Source organism: Pipistrellus kuhlii, unplaced genomic scaffold, assembly GCF_014108245.1.
Source record: "Pipistrellus kuhlii isolate mPipKuh1 unplaced genomic scaffold, mPipKuh1.p scaffold_m20_p_11, whole genome shotgun sequence".
In the NCBI taxonomy this organism is placed as follows: Eukaryota; Metazoa; Chordata; class Mammalia; order Chiroptera; family Vespertilionidae; genus Pipistrellus; species Pipistrellus kuhlii.
In genome coordinates this window covers 6204054-6218594 of record NW_023425416.1, presented here as the reverse complement: position 1 = coordinate 6218594, position 14541 = coordinate 6204054, and the positions used below count along the sequence as shown (strand labels likewise).

General features: G+C 47.3%; 1 protein-coding gene across 9 annotated transcripts in view; it reads right to left on the bottom strand.

Annotated features, from left to right (window-relative positions):
• ADAMTS9 (ADAM metallopeptidase with thrombospondin type 1 motif 9) overlaps positions 1 to 14541 on the bottom strand; it is a 155636-nt gene that overhangs the window by 85596 nt on the left and 55499 nt on the right. For all 9 annotated transcript variants that reach the window (XM_036430618.2, XM_045578960.1, XM_045578958.1 and 6 more), the window contains 5 exons: positions 13206 to 13323; positions 12871 to 12966; positions 4187 to 4353; positions 3969 to 4098; positions 2787 to 2913 (listed from right to left, as the gene is read on the bottom strand). In XM_036430618.2, coding sequence (XP_036286511.1) covers positions 2787 to 2913; positions 3969 to 4098; positions 4187 to 4353; positions 12871 to 12966; positions 13206 to 13323 — 638 coding nt within the window. The remainder of the gene's footprint in view (positions 1 to 2786; positions 2914 to 3968; positions 4099 to 4186; positions 4354 to 12870; positions 12967 to 13205; positions 13324 to 14541) is intronic.

Genomic DNA, 14541 nt, shown 5'->3' with positions numbered 1-14541 from the left:
AATGAAAGAAATGATGAAAGCAAAAGACTGGATATAGAGTTCAAAACCACAGTTATAAGGTTACCCAAGAATCTTCTAGAAATCTCCAAAAAATTCAGTGAGATCCTCAAGGATATGAAAAAGGACCAGTCAAAAATTAAGCATACACTGACTAAAATAAAGAAGAGTATACAGAGATTCAACAGCAGACTAGTGGATCCCAAGAATCAAATCAAAGATTTGAAATACAAAGAAGCAAAAAACACCCAACCAGAAAAGCAAAAAGAAAAAAAGAACCCAAAAGGTTGAAGATAGTGTAAGGATCCTCTGGGACAATTTCAAATGTACCAACATCCAATTTATGGAGATGCCAGAAGAAAAGAGAGAGCAAGATACTCAAAACCTATTTGAATAAATTATGACAGAAACCTTCCCCTACTTGGTGAAAGAAATAGACTTACATGTTGGGAAAGTGCAAAGAACCCCAAACAAGAGGAATCTAAAGAGGACCATACAAAGAGACATCATAATTAAAATGCCAAGGTTAAAAGATAAAGAGGGAATCTTAAAAGCAGCAAGAGAAAAACAGTTAGTTACCTACAAGGGCGTACCCATACAACTGTCAGTTGATTTCTCAACAGAAACTATGCAGGCCAGAAGGAAGTGGCAAGAAATATACAAAATGATGAATAGTAAGAACCTACAACCAAGATTACTCTATCCAGCAAAGCTAATGTTTAGAATTGAAGGTCAGATAAAGAGCTTCACAGACAAGAAAAAGCTAAAGGAGTTCATCACCACCAAACTAGTATTATATAAAATGCTGAAGGGTATTCTCTAAGAAGAGGAGGAAGAAGAAAAAGGTAAAGATAAAAAATTATGAACAACAAATACATATCTATCAACAAGTGAACCTAAAAATCAAATGAATAAAAAACGTGGTGAATAGAATAGACTGGCGAATGTAATAGAATCAGGGGCATGGAAAGGGAGCAGACTGACAGTTCTCATGGGGAAGGGGTTGTGTGGGATGCAGGAAGAGATTGGACAAAGAGCTTACACCTATGGACAAGGTCAGTGGGAGGAAGAGTCTTGGAGTGGAGTGGGAACCAGGTGCAGGGGAGCTATGGGAGGAAAAAAGAGGAACATCTATAATAATCTGAACAATAAATATTAAAAAAAAAATTGGCAAAAAAATGTTTGAGATACAAAAAAAAATCCTTAGTAAATGGTTGACTCTTTTATTACTTGCAGAGTAGTTACTACTCTGAATAATATAATTACTATTATTGTTACGATTATTAATTATAATTGATATAAGGTTAATTGTAAAATGTCACATTTGCCAATTTATTGAGGCTGTGCTTCAAGGAATCTAAACTTTAGTGATTAATTCAGTTCAGCATTGACTAGCTAATTATTTTTTCTGAAAAGACCTTGAACTTTAGTTTAACTCAATTGGCTGAAGCAATGGGTTTGTATGGATATTGCCTATAACAAGAATTAATGCTGCCTGTGTAAATATCAGTCTTTTAAGGCCTTGGGTTTTTCTTTCTACAATGACCTCTAATAAGTGCTTTTTGACAAACCCTCATGCAAGCATATCAGTGACACGGATGGAGAGGCAGGGCAGTGGGGAGAGAGCCAGGGCTCTGAAATCAGAAACTTCAGACCAGGACTCGCAAAGATGTGGCATGTGTGCCGTGTTGCCCCTCCTATTCCTATGACAGACATGACTAATTGATCGCAGCACTGCTCATCTCTCATAACCTTGAGAATGCCTTATCATCTTCCCTCTAGCCACAGGCCTGCCAACACCACTTGGCAGGATTTGGTATGGTGATGTGGAACCTGCAAAGTGCTTAAGTGCCTATTTTGCTTGTGGTGAGACCTTTACAAATTCCCATACCATTCTATATAATTCATTCCTTTTCTGTCAAAGAAGACTAAGGCACCAACTCATCTTATCTGCATTTAACTAATATGTAGACTATACAATGCAATTCCCAGGCTACTTACTATTCAAACATAACACAATCAAGCTTATAGGCAAATGGGAAAACGATAGCATTCTCTACCCACCCACCATTTCTTGTCTCAGATTTCAGATTTAAATACAGATTGTTTGGATCCTTAGACAGCTACATACAGATTTCCTTCCAACTCCTTCTATGAGTCCACCTTGCACAGTGGTCGGCAAACTCATTAGTCAACAGAGCTAAGTATCATCAGTACAACAATTGAAATTTCTTTTGAGAGCCAAATTTTTAAAACTTAAACCTCTTTTAATACCACTTCTTCAAAATAGACTCGCCCAGGCTATGGTATTTTGTGGAAGAGTCATACTCAAGGGGCCAAAGAGCCGCATGTGGCTTGCGAGCTGCAGTTTGCCAAGGCGCATTGCAACCTTCATGTGCATGAGTTCCCCTGGAGTGGATACACTCTGGGTGATTACAGACTATTCCAGGTATTTCAAGGGATAAAGTGTCCCTCTTTTCTGTTGAGTTTCAAACTAAACTTTTGCATAAGATGTGATGCAATCATAGTGATACCATACCTCACAGTGAGTTGTGAGGGTCAAATGAAAGCTGTTTTTGGCAAGTGCCATACTTTACTAGCTATTTTTAATTCTTAAAAAAAGAGGAATAAGAAATATGTAGATGTGTGTGTTGGATAATTTCCATTTCACAGAAACATAAGGATGGGGATGGAAGATCAACATCCCCTGCACCTGGTCCTCACCCAGAGGCCTCCAGCGAGACCCCCACAGCTCAGGAGCAAAGACCATGACGAAACGCCTGCCTTACCTCAGGTCACAGTCTGTGCCGCAGGGCTCAGTGATGGGGCTTGGCTGGGGCAGCCGATCACACCTTTGATCAGAAACTGTGAGCTGATTGAACTCCCTGGTGCAAACGAGTTTTCGTTTCCGCTCTCCTAAGCAGGGGGAAAAATTAGTCAGAGAGAGTACCCTATTCCATAAACTGTTCAGACCAGGGGTTGGCAAACATGTCCTATAAAGGGTTAGATAGTAAATAGTTTGGGTTTTGTGGGTCCAATTGCCTTTGTTGAAACTCAACTCAGTCATTATGAGACAAAACCAGCCGCTCATAGACAGTATATAAACAAGTGGTGTGTCTGTGTTCCAATAAAACTTTATTTATAAAAGCAGAAGGTAGGCTGAAATTGACCCACTGTGGTTTGTCAACACCTAATTCAGAGTAAAGGAAACAAAATAAACAACGTGTCATACGACTACTACATAGATGTTTCTGGAAAGTGACAGAGCCAATTGGTTTGGCTTCCCAGGGTGTATGAAACTCTTCGATGAGGAAAGCTAACAGAGCCCTCGGCCCTCAGAAACTTGCCCAGCAGCCCAGTGTGAGACAGACTCAGAGAATGCATAGTAGAGAATTCAGGCAGATAGAAAGTTGTATAAACAGTGTGTATTTGCCTGATTCTTAAAAATAAATAAAACACTGCAATTCTTTTTTCTTTTTTTTTTAACTCAAAAACACCTCAAAGTGAACTAAGTCAGAGAAAGAAGAACTGTGAAACCTAAAAAGAAAACCAAGCTCCTAGAAACAGAGATGAGATGAGTGGTTGCCAGAGGTGTGGGCTGGGGGTAGGGATGGACAAAATGGGTTGTGAGTGGTCAAAGTTACAAACGTGCCCTTGGAAGATAACTCAGTCCTGGGCATGTAATGCAGGGCATGGTGACAGCAGCTAACAGCACTGTGCTGTCTGTCTGAAAGTTGCTCAGAGAGTAGATCTTAAAAATTCCCATTGCAAGAAAGAAAATTGTAACTACGTGTGATGACGGGTGAGAACTAAATTTCTGGTGGGTGATCCTTTCGGAATATAGCCAATCATTACACGGTGTACCGTAAACACACAATATAATAATATCCATTATTTGTCTGTAAAACTGGAAAAATGCACACAGTAACGGGATACCTCACATCCCCCAAACTCAGCTGGGAAGCTCCTACCTTGGCACGGTTTGCTGCAGGCCTGCCAGGGCCCGTGACTGTTCCAGTAGAACTGCGGGGGCCGGTCTTCGATGGGGACGTTGAACGAGTAGTACACGTTGGGGTCGAACAATTGCCCCACCGACAGCACCTGGGATGAGCGGACAAAATGGACACGGTGTTTGTGGGCCTGGTGGGAGTGGAAGCAAAGGGCCGTGGGCTCACAGCCACGCGTTTACCTGAAGCAGGAGTTCTTGTTCAATGCGGCCTGAGCAGTTGAGTTTCTCTATGAGGTTGTCGGAGCCACTGTACTCGATCAGAGCCTTCCCGATGCGGATCTCCTTCTTGGCCATCGTGATAACGAAGTTCCCATTTAAGTAGAACTCGCCGTCAGTGCTCGATAGCGCTGTAGGTAAGAAAACAGATTCCACCGGTTTGCCGCCAATGGCTCCCTGATGAAGGATTGTGACATAACGCTTGGGTGAGGAGTCAGAGTGCAAAGGACATGGACTTTTCAGGCAAACAGGCATGGGCTCCAGTCCTAGCTCTGCCAGCTGCAGGCTCCAGGGCCTTGGGAAATCACCTCCTCACCTCAGTCTCCATTTCTTTATCTCACAGACAGAGATAACCACACCTATCCTTCAAGGTGCCTCTCAAGGTTAAGAGAAGTCCAAGCATCCTGATTAGTCTAAGATTTGTTATACAAGCCCCACAATTACTGGGTTTGACATGGAAATAGGAGTGTCATGATGTAAAACGAGGTACAATGAATTAAACACAAAACGGATCCCCACGCAAATATCCCTCCTGACTTCACATTGGCTTTAGTCGGGCTTATGAAGTTTTTTTTGTGTGACAGATGTGGAGACCTGAAGGTCCATGGCCAATCTGCCACATGTGTGCTTAAATGCCACATTTTCCATGAGGCCCAGCCTCCAATCGGGCCCAGTGAACTCACCTCGTGGGTCATCCCCTCCCCCATGGCATAGCACTGACCATGTAGTCTTTAGGACACTGCAGAAACGACACTGTGACTTCCAAGGCCAGGTCAAAGGCATGTGGCTCTGCCCTGCTCTTCCCTGCATCTCTGGTTTCAGGGAGAAAAGCCAGCTGCCATATTGGAAGGAAGCCTAAGCAGCCCATGGAGGGCCTTCTTGCAAACAGCAGTGAGGACAGAGGCCTCTCCCAACGGGTCCGAGGGAGGCACCTGGGAGGTGGATCTGCCAGCCCCAGTCAAGCTTTCAGATGCACAGACACCTCACGTCAGAAACACGCAGTTGTGCTGCCCGGAATTCCTGACACACAAAATCTGGAGACCCTCTGTATCTGTTCTGTGAAGCAGCCATAGTTTTGGAGGGTTTTGTTTTGTTTGTTTGTTTAATCTTTTTTTTAAAGCTTCTTCACCTGTCTCCACAAAATTCATGGAATTCTGTCCCTAATCCAGCACTTCTCTATGCGGATTTCCACCCTAGGAGCCCCATCTGGGTCCTAAGGGGAGTGTACGATGCCATCATTTGAAATGGTGGGGAAGATCATGGAGAAGCTTTAAAAAAGATTAAAAAAACAAAACCCTCCAAAACCATGGCTGCTTCACACATTTTGAGATCATTCGTTAAACAGTAAAAGCTGTTCAACAGAACCATTCGTCTTGAATCTGCCATCCCTCCCGCGCCAGCAGATCCACATTTCCTACACCATTTCCCACTTTGTGTCTCACCACAGCACTGTTCATGCTTTCCTCCCCAAACAGGAATGTAGGCCCCCTGAGGACGGGGACCTGAGGACTGTCCTGTTCACTACTATGTATGTGCCGGCTTCCAAAGGGCACTTGGTAGGTGCTCAATACATACTTTCTTTGGCAGAATGAATGAATCTGCTGTAGATCTTAGGAAAGAGAAACCATCAGTGAAGCTGGAAAAATAATGTTGGAGAACTACCTCAGTCAAGTGCCGAGACATGAGCCAAGGCAGAACGTGACTGACAGTCAGACTGTGAGGAAGGTACACCCTTTATTGAGTGTCAGGAGAGAGCGAAGAAAGCCCCAGAAAGATTTTAAGAAGGGTATCCCTCTCAGAGGTGACCGTTGAATTCAGATGGGGAGGAAAGAACGCACCGCTCTGACATCATGACTTGAATGGAAAACTGGCAGAAATATTTACCACCTGCGTTAGTCTCCATCTACAAAACTGGGCGCGATAAAAACTAAAATGTAATCTTGTTGAACATAAACATAAGAAGAAAAATAATTGTATTCTCATACTTTTTGACTAATTTCTCAAGATGAAATCCTCATCACCTCTTTTCCCCTCGTATTTATCATTGAAGTTTTGGTTTGACGTACCAATTGGTTTTCCCAATGGCCCTGCCCCTAAACAATGAATCCTCTGAGGACTGGGCTGGACATGAAACAGGCACTCAGCAAATCAGAGATACAAACATGTGGGCTCTGCAGAAAATACTAGAGAAAAGGCCCCTCGCCTTTTATAAATTGTGCCTGATTAGTACATCTCAGCAGGAAGGGAGCCCGTGAAATACCCAGGCCACGAGTTTAGGTGAATAAAAGGAACACAAACGTTTAACGCATAGATAGCAAATAGGTTTCACCCCAGTACCAGCATCCATGGGTTGGTACTAGCTGCCCAAGAACCTACACAGGACAGGGTCCCTGGAAACTTCCTGTCTCCGCAACCTGTTAATGGCAATCTGTCTTGGCTGTGAGATGAGGAGGGACCCAGTGTTGGCCTGTCTTTTATGGAGGCAGACAGTGCACTTTCCCGCGCGGGCAGAAACAGTGTGTGTGTGTGTGTGTGTGTGTGTGTGTGTGTGTGTGTGTATGTGTGTGTGTGTAGGAGAGTTAGAGGACTGGGGGGAAGGCCGGGTGCCCCCTGTGGAGATGAAAGGGGCTGAGATGTGCAGCTCAGGAGCAGCAGGCTCTTGCTTCTCGCCCCGGGAACCTCCCAGAGCTCCCTCCGCTGGACACTGTCCCAAAGCAAAGACTCTGCAGGGTCAGGAATGAACTGCATGGGATTTGGTCCCTAATCCAGCTCTTCTTCTCTGTGGATTCCCACTCCGGGAGCCCCGGCTGGATCCTGAGGGAGCATATGATGTCGTCATTTGAAATGGCGGGGAAGATCATGGAGACAGGGGATAAAGCTTTTAGAAAGATTAAAAAACAACAACAAAACAAAACCCTTCAAAACCATGGCTGCTGCTTCTTAGCTCAAAATTGTTTGGCAATCCCTACTGCCTGCAGAATTTAGTTCACATTCCCTAGGGTAACTTTCTGTACCTTCACAGATCTTCTCCTGACCTATTTTTCCAGCCTCACCATTCAGTCCCACCGATAAACCTCAATTTCCAGTCATGTGTATCCCCAGGTCTCCATACGTTTTTCTACAGGGAAGCAATATAATAAGGTGGCTAAGGGTATACGGTCTGAAGTCAGACCAAAAAGCAATACAATTCTCCCCTTCTGTTTGTGTGATCTGGGGGAGGGGAAGGGGGGGGGTTACTTAACCTCTCTGAGCCTCAGTTTCTTGCTCAGACATGACAGGGCACACAGGCTTCCATTCCTGGCCAATCAGAATGCCTTTACTAGTATATGCATCGTCGCCCAATCAGACCGCTATTGATGCCTAATAGAGATGAGAAAGGCGTGACTTAAATACTGGCAAGTCCTTTCCCAAGGCAGGCCTCTTGTCCAGGCAGCCTGTCTCCAAAGGTGGCTAACCACCAGAGTTTTCTAAGAAGGCCGTCAACAAACAAAAACGGATTCATGCATTCTTTCTCGTGTGTACAAATACAAACCGATTATATTTAGCTACACGTTTTTTAAAAATTTAAATTGTTTGCTGCTAGACTGCAGGAGCCCCTTTAGCAAAGTGACCATTTAAAAATGCACGTTTCTAAGGCTGAGAAAGATCCCAGCAGGTGCTCAATCAATGATGTGCAAGGAGGAGTGACTGGCTGACTCTGACATTGAGATGAGGAGACAGAGTGCTGGCAGCCACATGCCTGTTTCCATGTCAGCGTGAGCCCGTCGGCCTCGCCCCACCCTCGGCTCCTGTGGCACGAGCCCCACCAGCCCGGCGAGACGCACGCGTTTCAATGGGTCACTGATAGGAGATGAAGTCGTTTCCATGGCACCAGGGCATCCGGAGACTCCTAATATGGGTCCCTTACACGACGATGGCAGGGCATGCTGCCAACAACATGACCCAGTTTCTCAAGTGAAGTCGCCTGCTAGCCACCCAGCTGATGCTTCAGGAAAAAGGGGGAAGGAAGGTGTCAGCAGGCCGGTCTGCACAGGAAGCTGTGATCCAGTTCTGCTCGGATTCCAAGAGCAACCGCTTATTCTAGGGGGATGCTGGGCTCCTGACCCACATCTCCATGCTTCCCCTCATGCTCTTGCTGACTCTCGACCCTTCACCCTTCCCTGCATCTCCTTGTCCCAAAGATGGAGCAGGGAGTGAGATGGCAGTCACCAGGTGAGATGGCGCTCCCGCTTTACCACGAGCCAAATCGATCCCCGTCTTCCCGCTGCCACAGCTGACCTGGTGCTAAGTGCACTGGAGGCAAGTGAGCATCGCAGCAACGGCTCTTTTTTCTCAAAAAACCAAAACCAAAAAACAGCATCCTCGTGGCTCTGGGGGCAGCAGGCCTTCAGCCCAACAGGAGGGAGGGTGTGTGTGAGAGGGTGACCTTTGACAGGGAGACTTTCTGCTTCAGTACCTTGTGAAGGAATCATTTCCTGAAAACAACAGTGGCCTGCCCAGCCTCCCGCTAATGCGATTAGGGGAGCTCATTTCCTGGCTTCCTTCCCCCCAGTTCCCCATCAGAGCCGGGCTCTCCGAAGGCCCTCTCCCTGGGAAGAACTGTGGCTGGGCTGGCCTTCACATCGGGAGGGATAAGGATGAAGAGGCTTAATAACGAAACAGCTGTGAACGGACTCAGCAAGATTCAGCAGTGGGTTTTCAAACCTTTTTTGAGCATTGACTGTACCTTCCTGCAAGCCAAGAGCAAGCCTTTAGCGCCCGATCTGATGGTGTCCCTTCCTTCCGAACCGGAGAACCCACTGCCGGGCTCGAAGGCTCTGAGGGGCCAGCGGTCACGCTCCGTGCACGGTGACTTCCAGGCCTGCGCCCTTCTCAGGTGTGACCAGAGAGACATCCTTCTGCTCACAGGACTTTGCCATGTATTCCATTAGAGAGCCATGGCTGCCTCCGACTGCCTGTGGCAGATGGCAAATCTCTCCCTGTGCTTGCGTTCTTGACAAAGGATGAAGACATCTCCTCTCCGAGGAATGAAAGGCTATCAGGAGGCCCTGCTCTCTCCAGGTGCCTGACCTGGGGGATGACGGGAGTGGAAGTGAGGCCCCTGTGTGGAAAGAGATGACTTTTCCAAGAAGGAGGCGACTAAGGGAGACTCGTTCTCCCTTTCGAGGAAAAGAAAGGAGGAGGTCAATGTGGCTTTCCACTCACAGGGAAGTAACTTATACAGGACGTGTATGCGATGCTGCGGATGTGATTAGGAAGTAGGAAGGCCACGTGCTCAAATGAATAACCCAGTGCGTGCAGAAAATGCTTGACCCATTCTGCATGGCTGTGGCATGAGGAGTGTGGGGTTGCCAAAAAAATAATTTGTAACAAAACCCCAAGAACTTCGTTAGGTGTCTTGTGAAGTCACCGCTCATTTAGATACTCGGATGTGGAAAGCTGAGTGACTGATTTCAAGGAAGACGTGATGGTCTATAAAAGAAGGGTGTACACATAAGTAGCTGTTTGACATTGAAATAAGGACTCAACGGCCAGGCCCGGAGCAGCCGGGTCTGGTGCGGCCAGGCCCGGAGCAGTGGCTGCCAGGCTGGGAGCGGCCAGGCACGGAGCAGCAGGGTCTGGTGCGGCCAGGCCTGGAGCAGCGGCTGCCAGGCTGGGAGCGGCCAGACCCAGAGCAGCCGGGTCTGGTGCGGCCAGGCCCGGAGCAGCGGCTGCCAGGCTGGGAGAGGCCAGGCCCGGAGCAGCCGGGTCTGGTGCGGCCAGGCCCGGAGCAGCGGCTGCCAGGCTGGGAGCGGCCAGGCCCGGAGCAGCCGGGTCTGATGCGGCCAGGCCCGGAGCAGCGGCTGCCAGGCTGGGAGCGGCCAGGCCCGGAGCAGCCGGGTCGGGTATGGCCAGGCCCGGAGCAGCAGCAGCCAGGTCCAGAGCAACTAGGTCGGGAGCGGCGGTGACCAGACCCGGAGCAGCTGGTTGTGGAACGAACCAGAGCAACAGAGGCCAGGCCCAGAACAGCCAGGCCCAGAACAGCTCGCTCTTCGCCTGCCCCTGCCCCACGTCTGCCTCTCAGACATGGCTGGAAACTTTTGTGGGAACTTGAGGGTCTGCTGAATCAAGTGATGAAGGCTTAGATCTGGATGTATTGAGTTAGTATAGGGCTGGGGTGTTGATCTGTGAGTGCCTTGGGTGGGGCCCGGTTGAGGCTGGTTGACCTATTTGGAAATGTCTTTTGTGTGAAATGTATCATTGGGCATGTGGTGGTATTATTGATATGAGAAAATGCTAAGTAACTGATTTACTATCGGGGAAAGGGAGGGAGGAAGAGACTGAACATAAACTGCACCTATGGATGAGGACAATGGGGGATGGGGAGGGGGCGGAGGGTGGGATGGGAACCTGGTGGAGGGGGGAAGAAATGAGGAACCTTTGTAACAATTTGAACAATAAAGATTGATTTAAAAAAAAAAAGAAAAAAAAGAAATAAGGACTCAAAAGAACTGTTGGCCCAGAAAGAAACTCACTAGAGACTGATTCATTTGCCTCTCAGCATAACATTATTGCTTGTCTCATTTTTGGTTCTTATATGTGTATTTCTAGTATCACATGATCTCACTCAGCTATGGGAAATAATGAACAACATAAAATGATGAACAGAAACAGACCCGGAGATAGGGAAACATTGATCAGAATGTCAAACCTCAGAGCGAAGGTAGGGGTGGGTGGAGATAGGGGGAGAGATCAACCAAAGGACTTGTATGCATGCATATAAGCTTAACCAGTAGTCACAGACAACCAGAGGGGGTGGAGGCATGTGTGGAGGGGTTTGGGATGGGAATGGGATGAGGACAAATATGTAATACCTTAATCAATAATAAATAAAGAAATTTAAAAAATAAAATAAAAGAAGGGGCGAGTCTCTCTGTTTTCATAGTAACCCCAATTCCCAGAAGCACACAGTGGGAACTCTGTAAGTAAAGACAGCATAAGCAATGGTTGTTCCCAACTCAGCAATCACGTACCTACTTTGTGTGTAGGCTTTGTATCAGGAGCTAAAGATATAACGGCACAGCCTCTGACTTTAAAACCTTGTGCTCATGGGGAAAGGAAGAAACAAGCATTTCATCTCAGTTGATGGCACTTCCGCTCCTCAGTTGCTCCAGTCCAAACCCTGAAGCCCCCTCTTTCTCTCAAAGGCCACATTCAGTCCATCAACACACCACGATGCCTCTGGCTTCACAAGATACCCAGAGTTCTACCACATGCAACACCTCGGCTGCCCCACTTGGGGCCAAGCCACCAGCACCTCCCCAAGCAGTCTTCCTGCTTCTGCCCTGCACCCTCCCCTGTCTCCTATTCTCAACATCACAGCCTGCTTGACTAGAGGGTCACTGTCTATCTTAGGAAGGATTCCATGCAGACATTCCAAAATACAGACACAGGTACTAGCCCGATTCAACTAATACTCATGTACTAGCTCAATACGGCGAGTGTTTGGAGGAAGCCTCCACAGAGACTGTATTCAGGTGGATAAACAGGGTTCCTATCTGGGAAGTATAGGAGAAAGTCCATTAGCATGCTCATTTCTTTTAACCTGACTGCCCATAGGACTGCCCGATCTCCCCGGATCTGAGTGCAGTGCCGGCACGCTGCTTCTCACGGGCAGGGCTATGGTGGTGCCAGGTGACAAACTGGGTCCTCTCAGTCATGACCCCATTCCCCATGTCCTTCTTTTAATTAAAAATGGTTGGCAAATTTCATCGTCAGTTACTGCAGTTTTTGGCATGATAAATGGAAGTGGGACTAGCCTGAGCAGACTGTTGAAAATGAATACAAGGTTGTCAGGGTGCTATGGTTTCAATGTAAGAAATAGGTATGAACTGATCACGTGCCTGAGTGTGGGGAGAGAAGGATGAAGAATCAGTAAAGAAACCAGACGGGCCTAGCTAGTCATGACATGAGAAAAATATTGCCACTATCAAACCTTTTGAAATGACCAGCAGTAAGCAAATATTGAGTAAGTCCACTCTTGGTTAGAGTTGAGAATATAAACATAAAGCCAGGTAATACCTCTAATAAAACATTTGAAAGTCAGTTACCCACAGGACCGATTTTTTTGAAAGAAACTCAAAGAACTATGATTTCATGCTAAACTTACAAGACAAGTACTGTCAAAATTTGATGTAGGGCTCAGGCCAGTGTGGGTCAGTTGATTGGAGCATTGTCTCATACACCAAAAGGCAGTGGTTCAATTCTCCATCAAGGCACCTAGGTTTCAGGTTTGATCCCCAATAGGGACACTTACAGGAGGCAACCTATCTGTTGTCTTTCTCTCTCTCTCTCTCTCTCTCTCTCTCTCTCTCTTCTTTCTCTCTCAAATCAATTTTAAAAGTGCTTTAACATTTTTGATTTAGGGCCTTTCTATTTTCTAAGATACAGAGTAAATCCCTCAATAGTGACTGATATAACTGCATGACTCTTACATCAATACCCTGAGAGTCTATATATGTGGGAGAAATAAAATAGGTGGATTTTTTTTTTGTGAAAATACATGCCACCTGAAAGCGCTCCATGTGCTTGCTGCGCAGGGAGGGGAGTGTCCACCAACTGCTCCAGGAAACAAGAATTGCTGCCAATGCCAGGGTTACCCATCTCACCTAAGTAGTTATCGTCCTCCAGTTTTCCTGAATTACTCTTCTGCTGCACGTAGATGCTGGTCGCACCCGCTGGAATTCGGACCACCAGGTTATAACCTGCAAAGAATTGGGCAGAAGTTCAGTATTCCATTTCTCTAAGCCTGGAATAAAATGTGAGCAACAAAGGAATACACTATAACTCTCATTTATCCCGTGCCTTTTAGCCAAGGGGGTAACATGCCTTTACAAGACTGATTTTACGCTTGACACTATTACTTTTTACATATTACACACATTGAGCAATCTTTAAACAGTGGCCACTTGCCTTCTCATGGGAGTTAGGAACCAAGTCTTACCATAATGCACTGCTTTACATGTTCCTTCCACTGTTTTGCATGAAGAATTATCGCCACCGCACACCCCGCACTTATCTCTCCGGGCTTTTGAGTTTAAAACATGATCGCATCCGGCTTGCTTTTAAAAAGAAAACATTTGAAATAAATGGTAATTATTACAAAGATGATGAAACAACGTGTATTGCGTTTCTTTGCATGCTGGACATTCAAAATGAAGTCAAACTTGCTATGGAAAATGTGGTCCAGGCCCGCAGCCTGGGGCACCCCGAGCTTGTGAGATGCGCAGATCCTCGAGCACCCTCAGATCTGCCGACTCGGGGAGATTTCCTGGCGTGCTCACAAGCTCCTGAGGTGTCGCATCTACAGATTCGAGTTTGAGGAGCACTAGCCCACAAATAAATTGAGTAAATGGAAAACCCACTGGGACTGGGAAAAGGAGCGGTGAGGGCGGCATCCAATGAAAGAGCTCACGTCCTATCCTAAGGAGGAAGCCCTGCTCACTGCAGCCACCGCCAGGCCACGCAGAAACAGGCACCCAATGCCGACACTTCCCAGTTGTCCAAGACCAGCTGGAAAATGCACTTGAAGTGAAACCGCCTGTTTAACTATTGTCAATGCGCACAGGCCCGCAATGGCTGCAGACCCCAGTTGCAGGCCTGAGGCTCCCAAAGGCCTCCTGGATGTCCTTAGGTCTCAATGCAAAGCGGCAGTGCAGCCTAAGGTCTGAGGACACCAGCGCGACCCCGAGACCCGGGCGGGGGGGGGGGGAGGGCACCACTCACATTCCTGCCCATCTGGTTCCTTTGGAGGAACCAGTTTTCAGGGAGGAACTCCAGCGCTGCTGCAAAATACAATCACAAGGAGGACCCACACTGTCAGCGGTGAGCAGGGCGTGGGTGGCACCCTCAGGGGGTCTGGCAGTCGGACCCTCCGATTAGGAATCCAATCTGCCATGGACCAAGAGCAAGGAGCCCACAGCATTTCCTAGCCTTGCTGTGCTAGGGACGCTCTGTGCCGGGTGAGCACAGTGAGATGGGATCAGCCCCTGAGAAACCACTGCTCTGATGCTTTACCATCGGCCAGAGGTGTCTCATTTCCCTTCAAAGGGTAAATGACAGTGTGCCTCAGGCGGCAGCTATCCTGCTTACAGTCAGAAAGACAATCTGAGTGAGGCCAGCCCTTCCTCACAAGACCGTCCTGGCGCAGAGCTAGTCAATCTGAAATTGCTGCCAGGGAGCACTTGGGTTTCACCGCAGCCCTGAGGTTACAGTGAAGGCGTGTGCGGGGAAACTTGCAGTAGCTTCACAGGGAGGCTCTGTGCAGGCCCCGGAGGCTG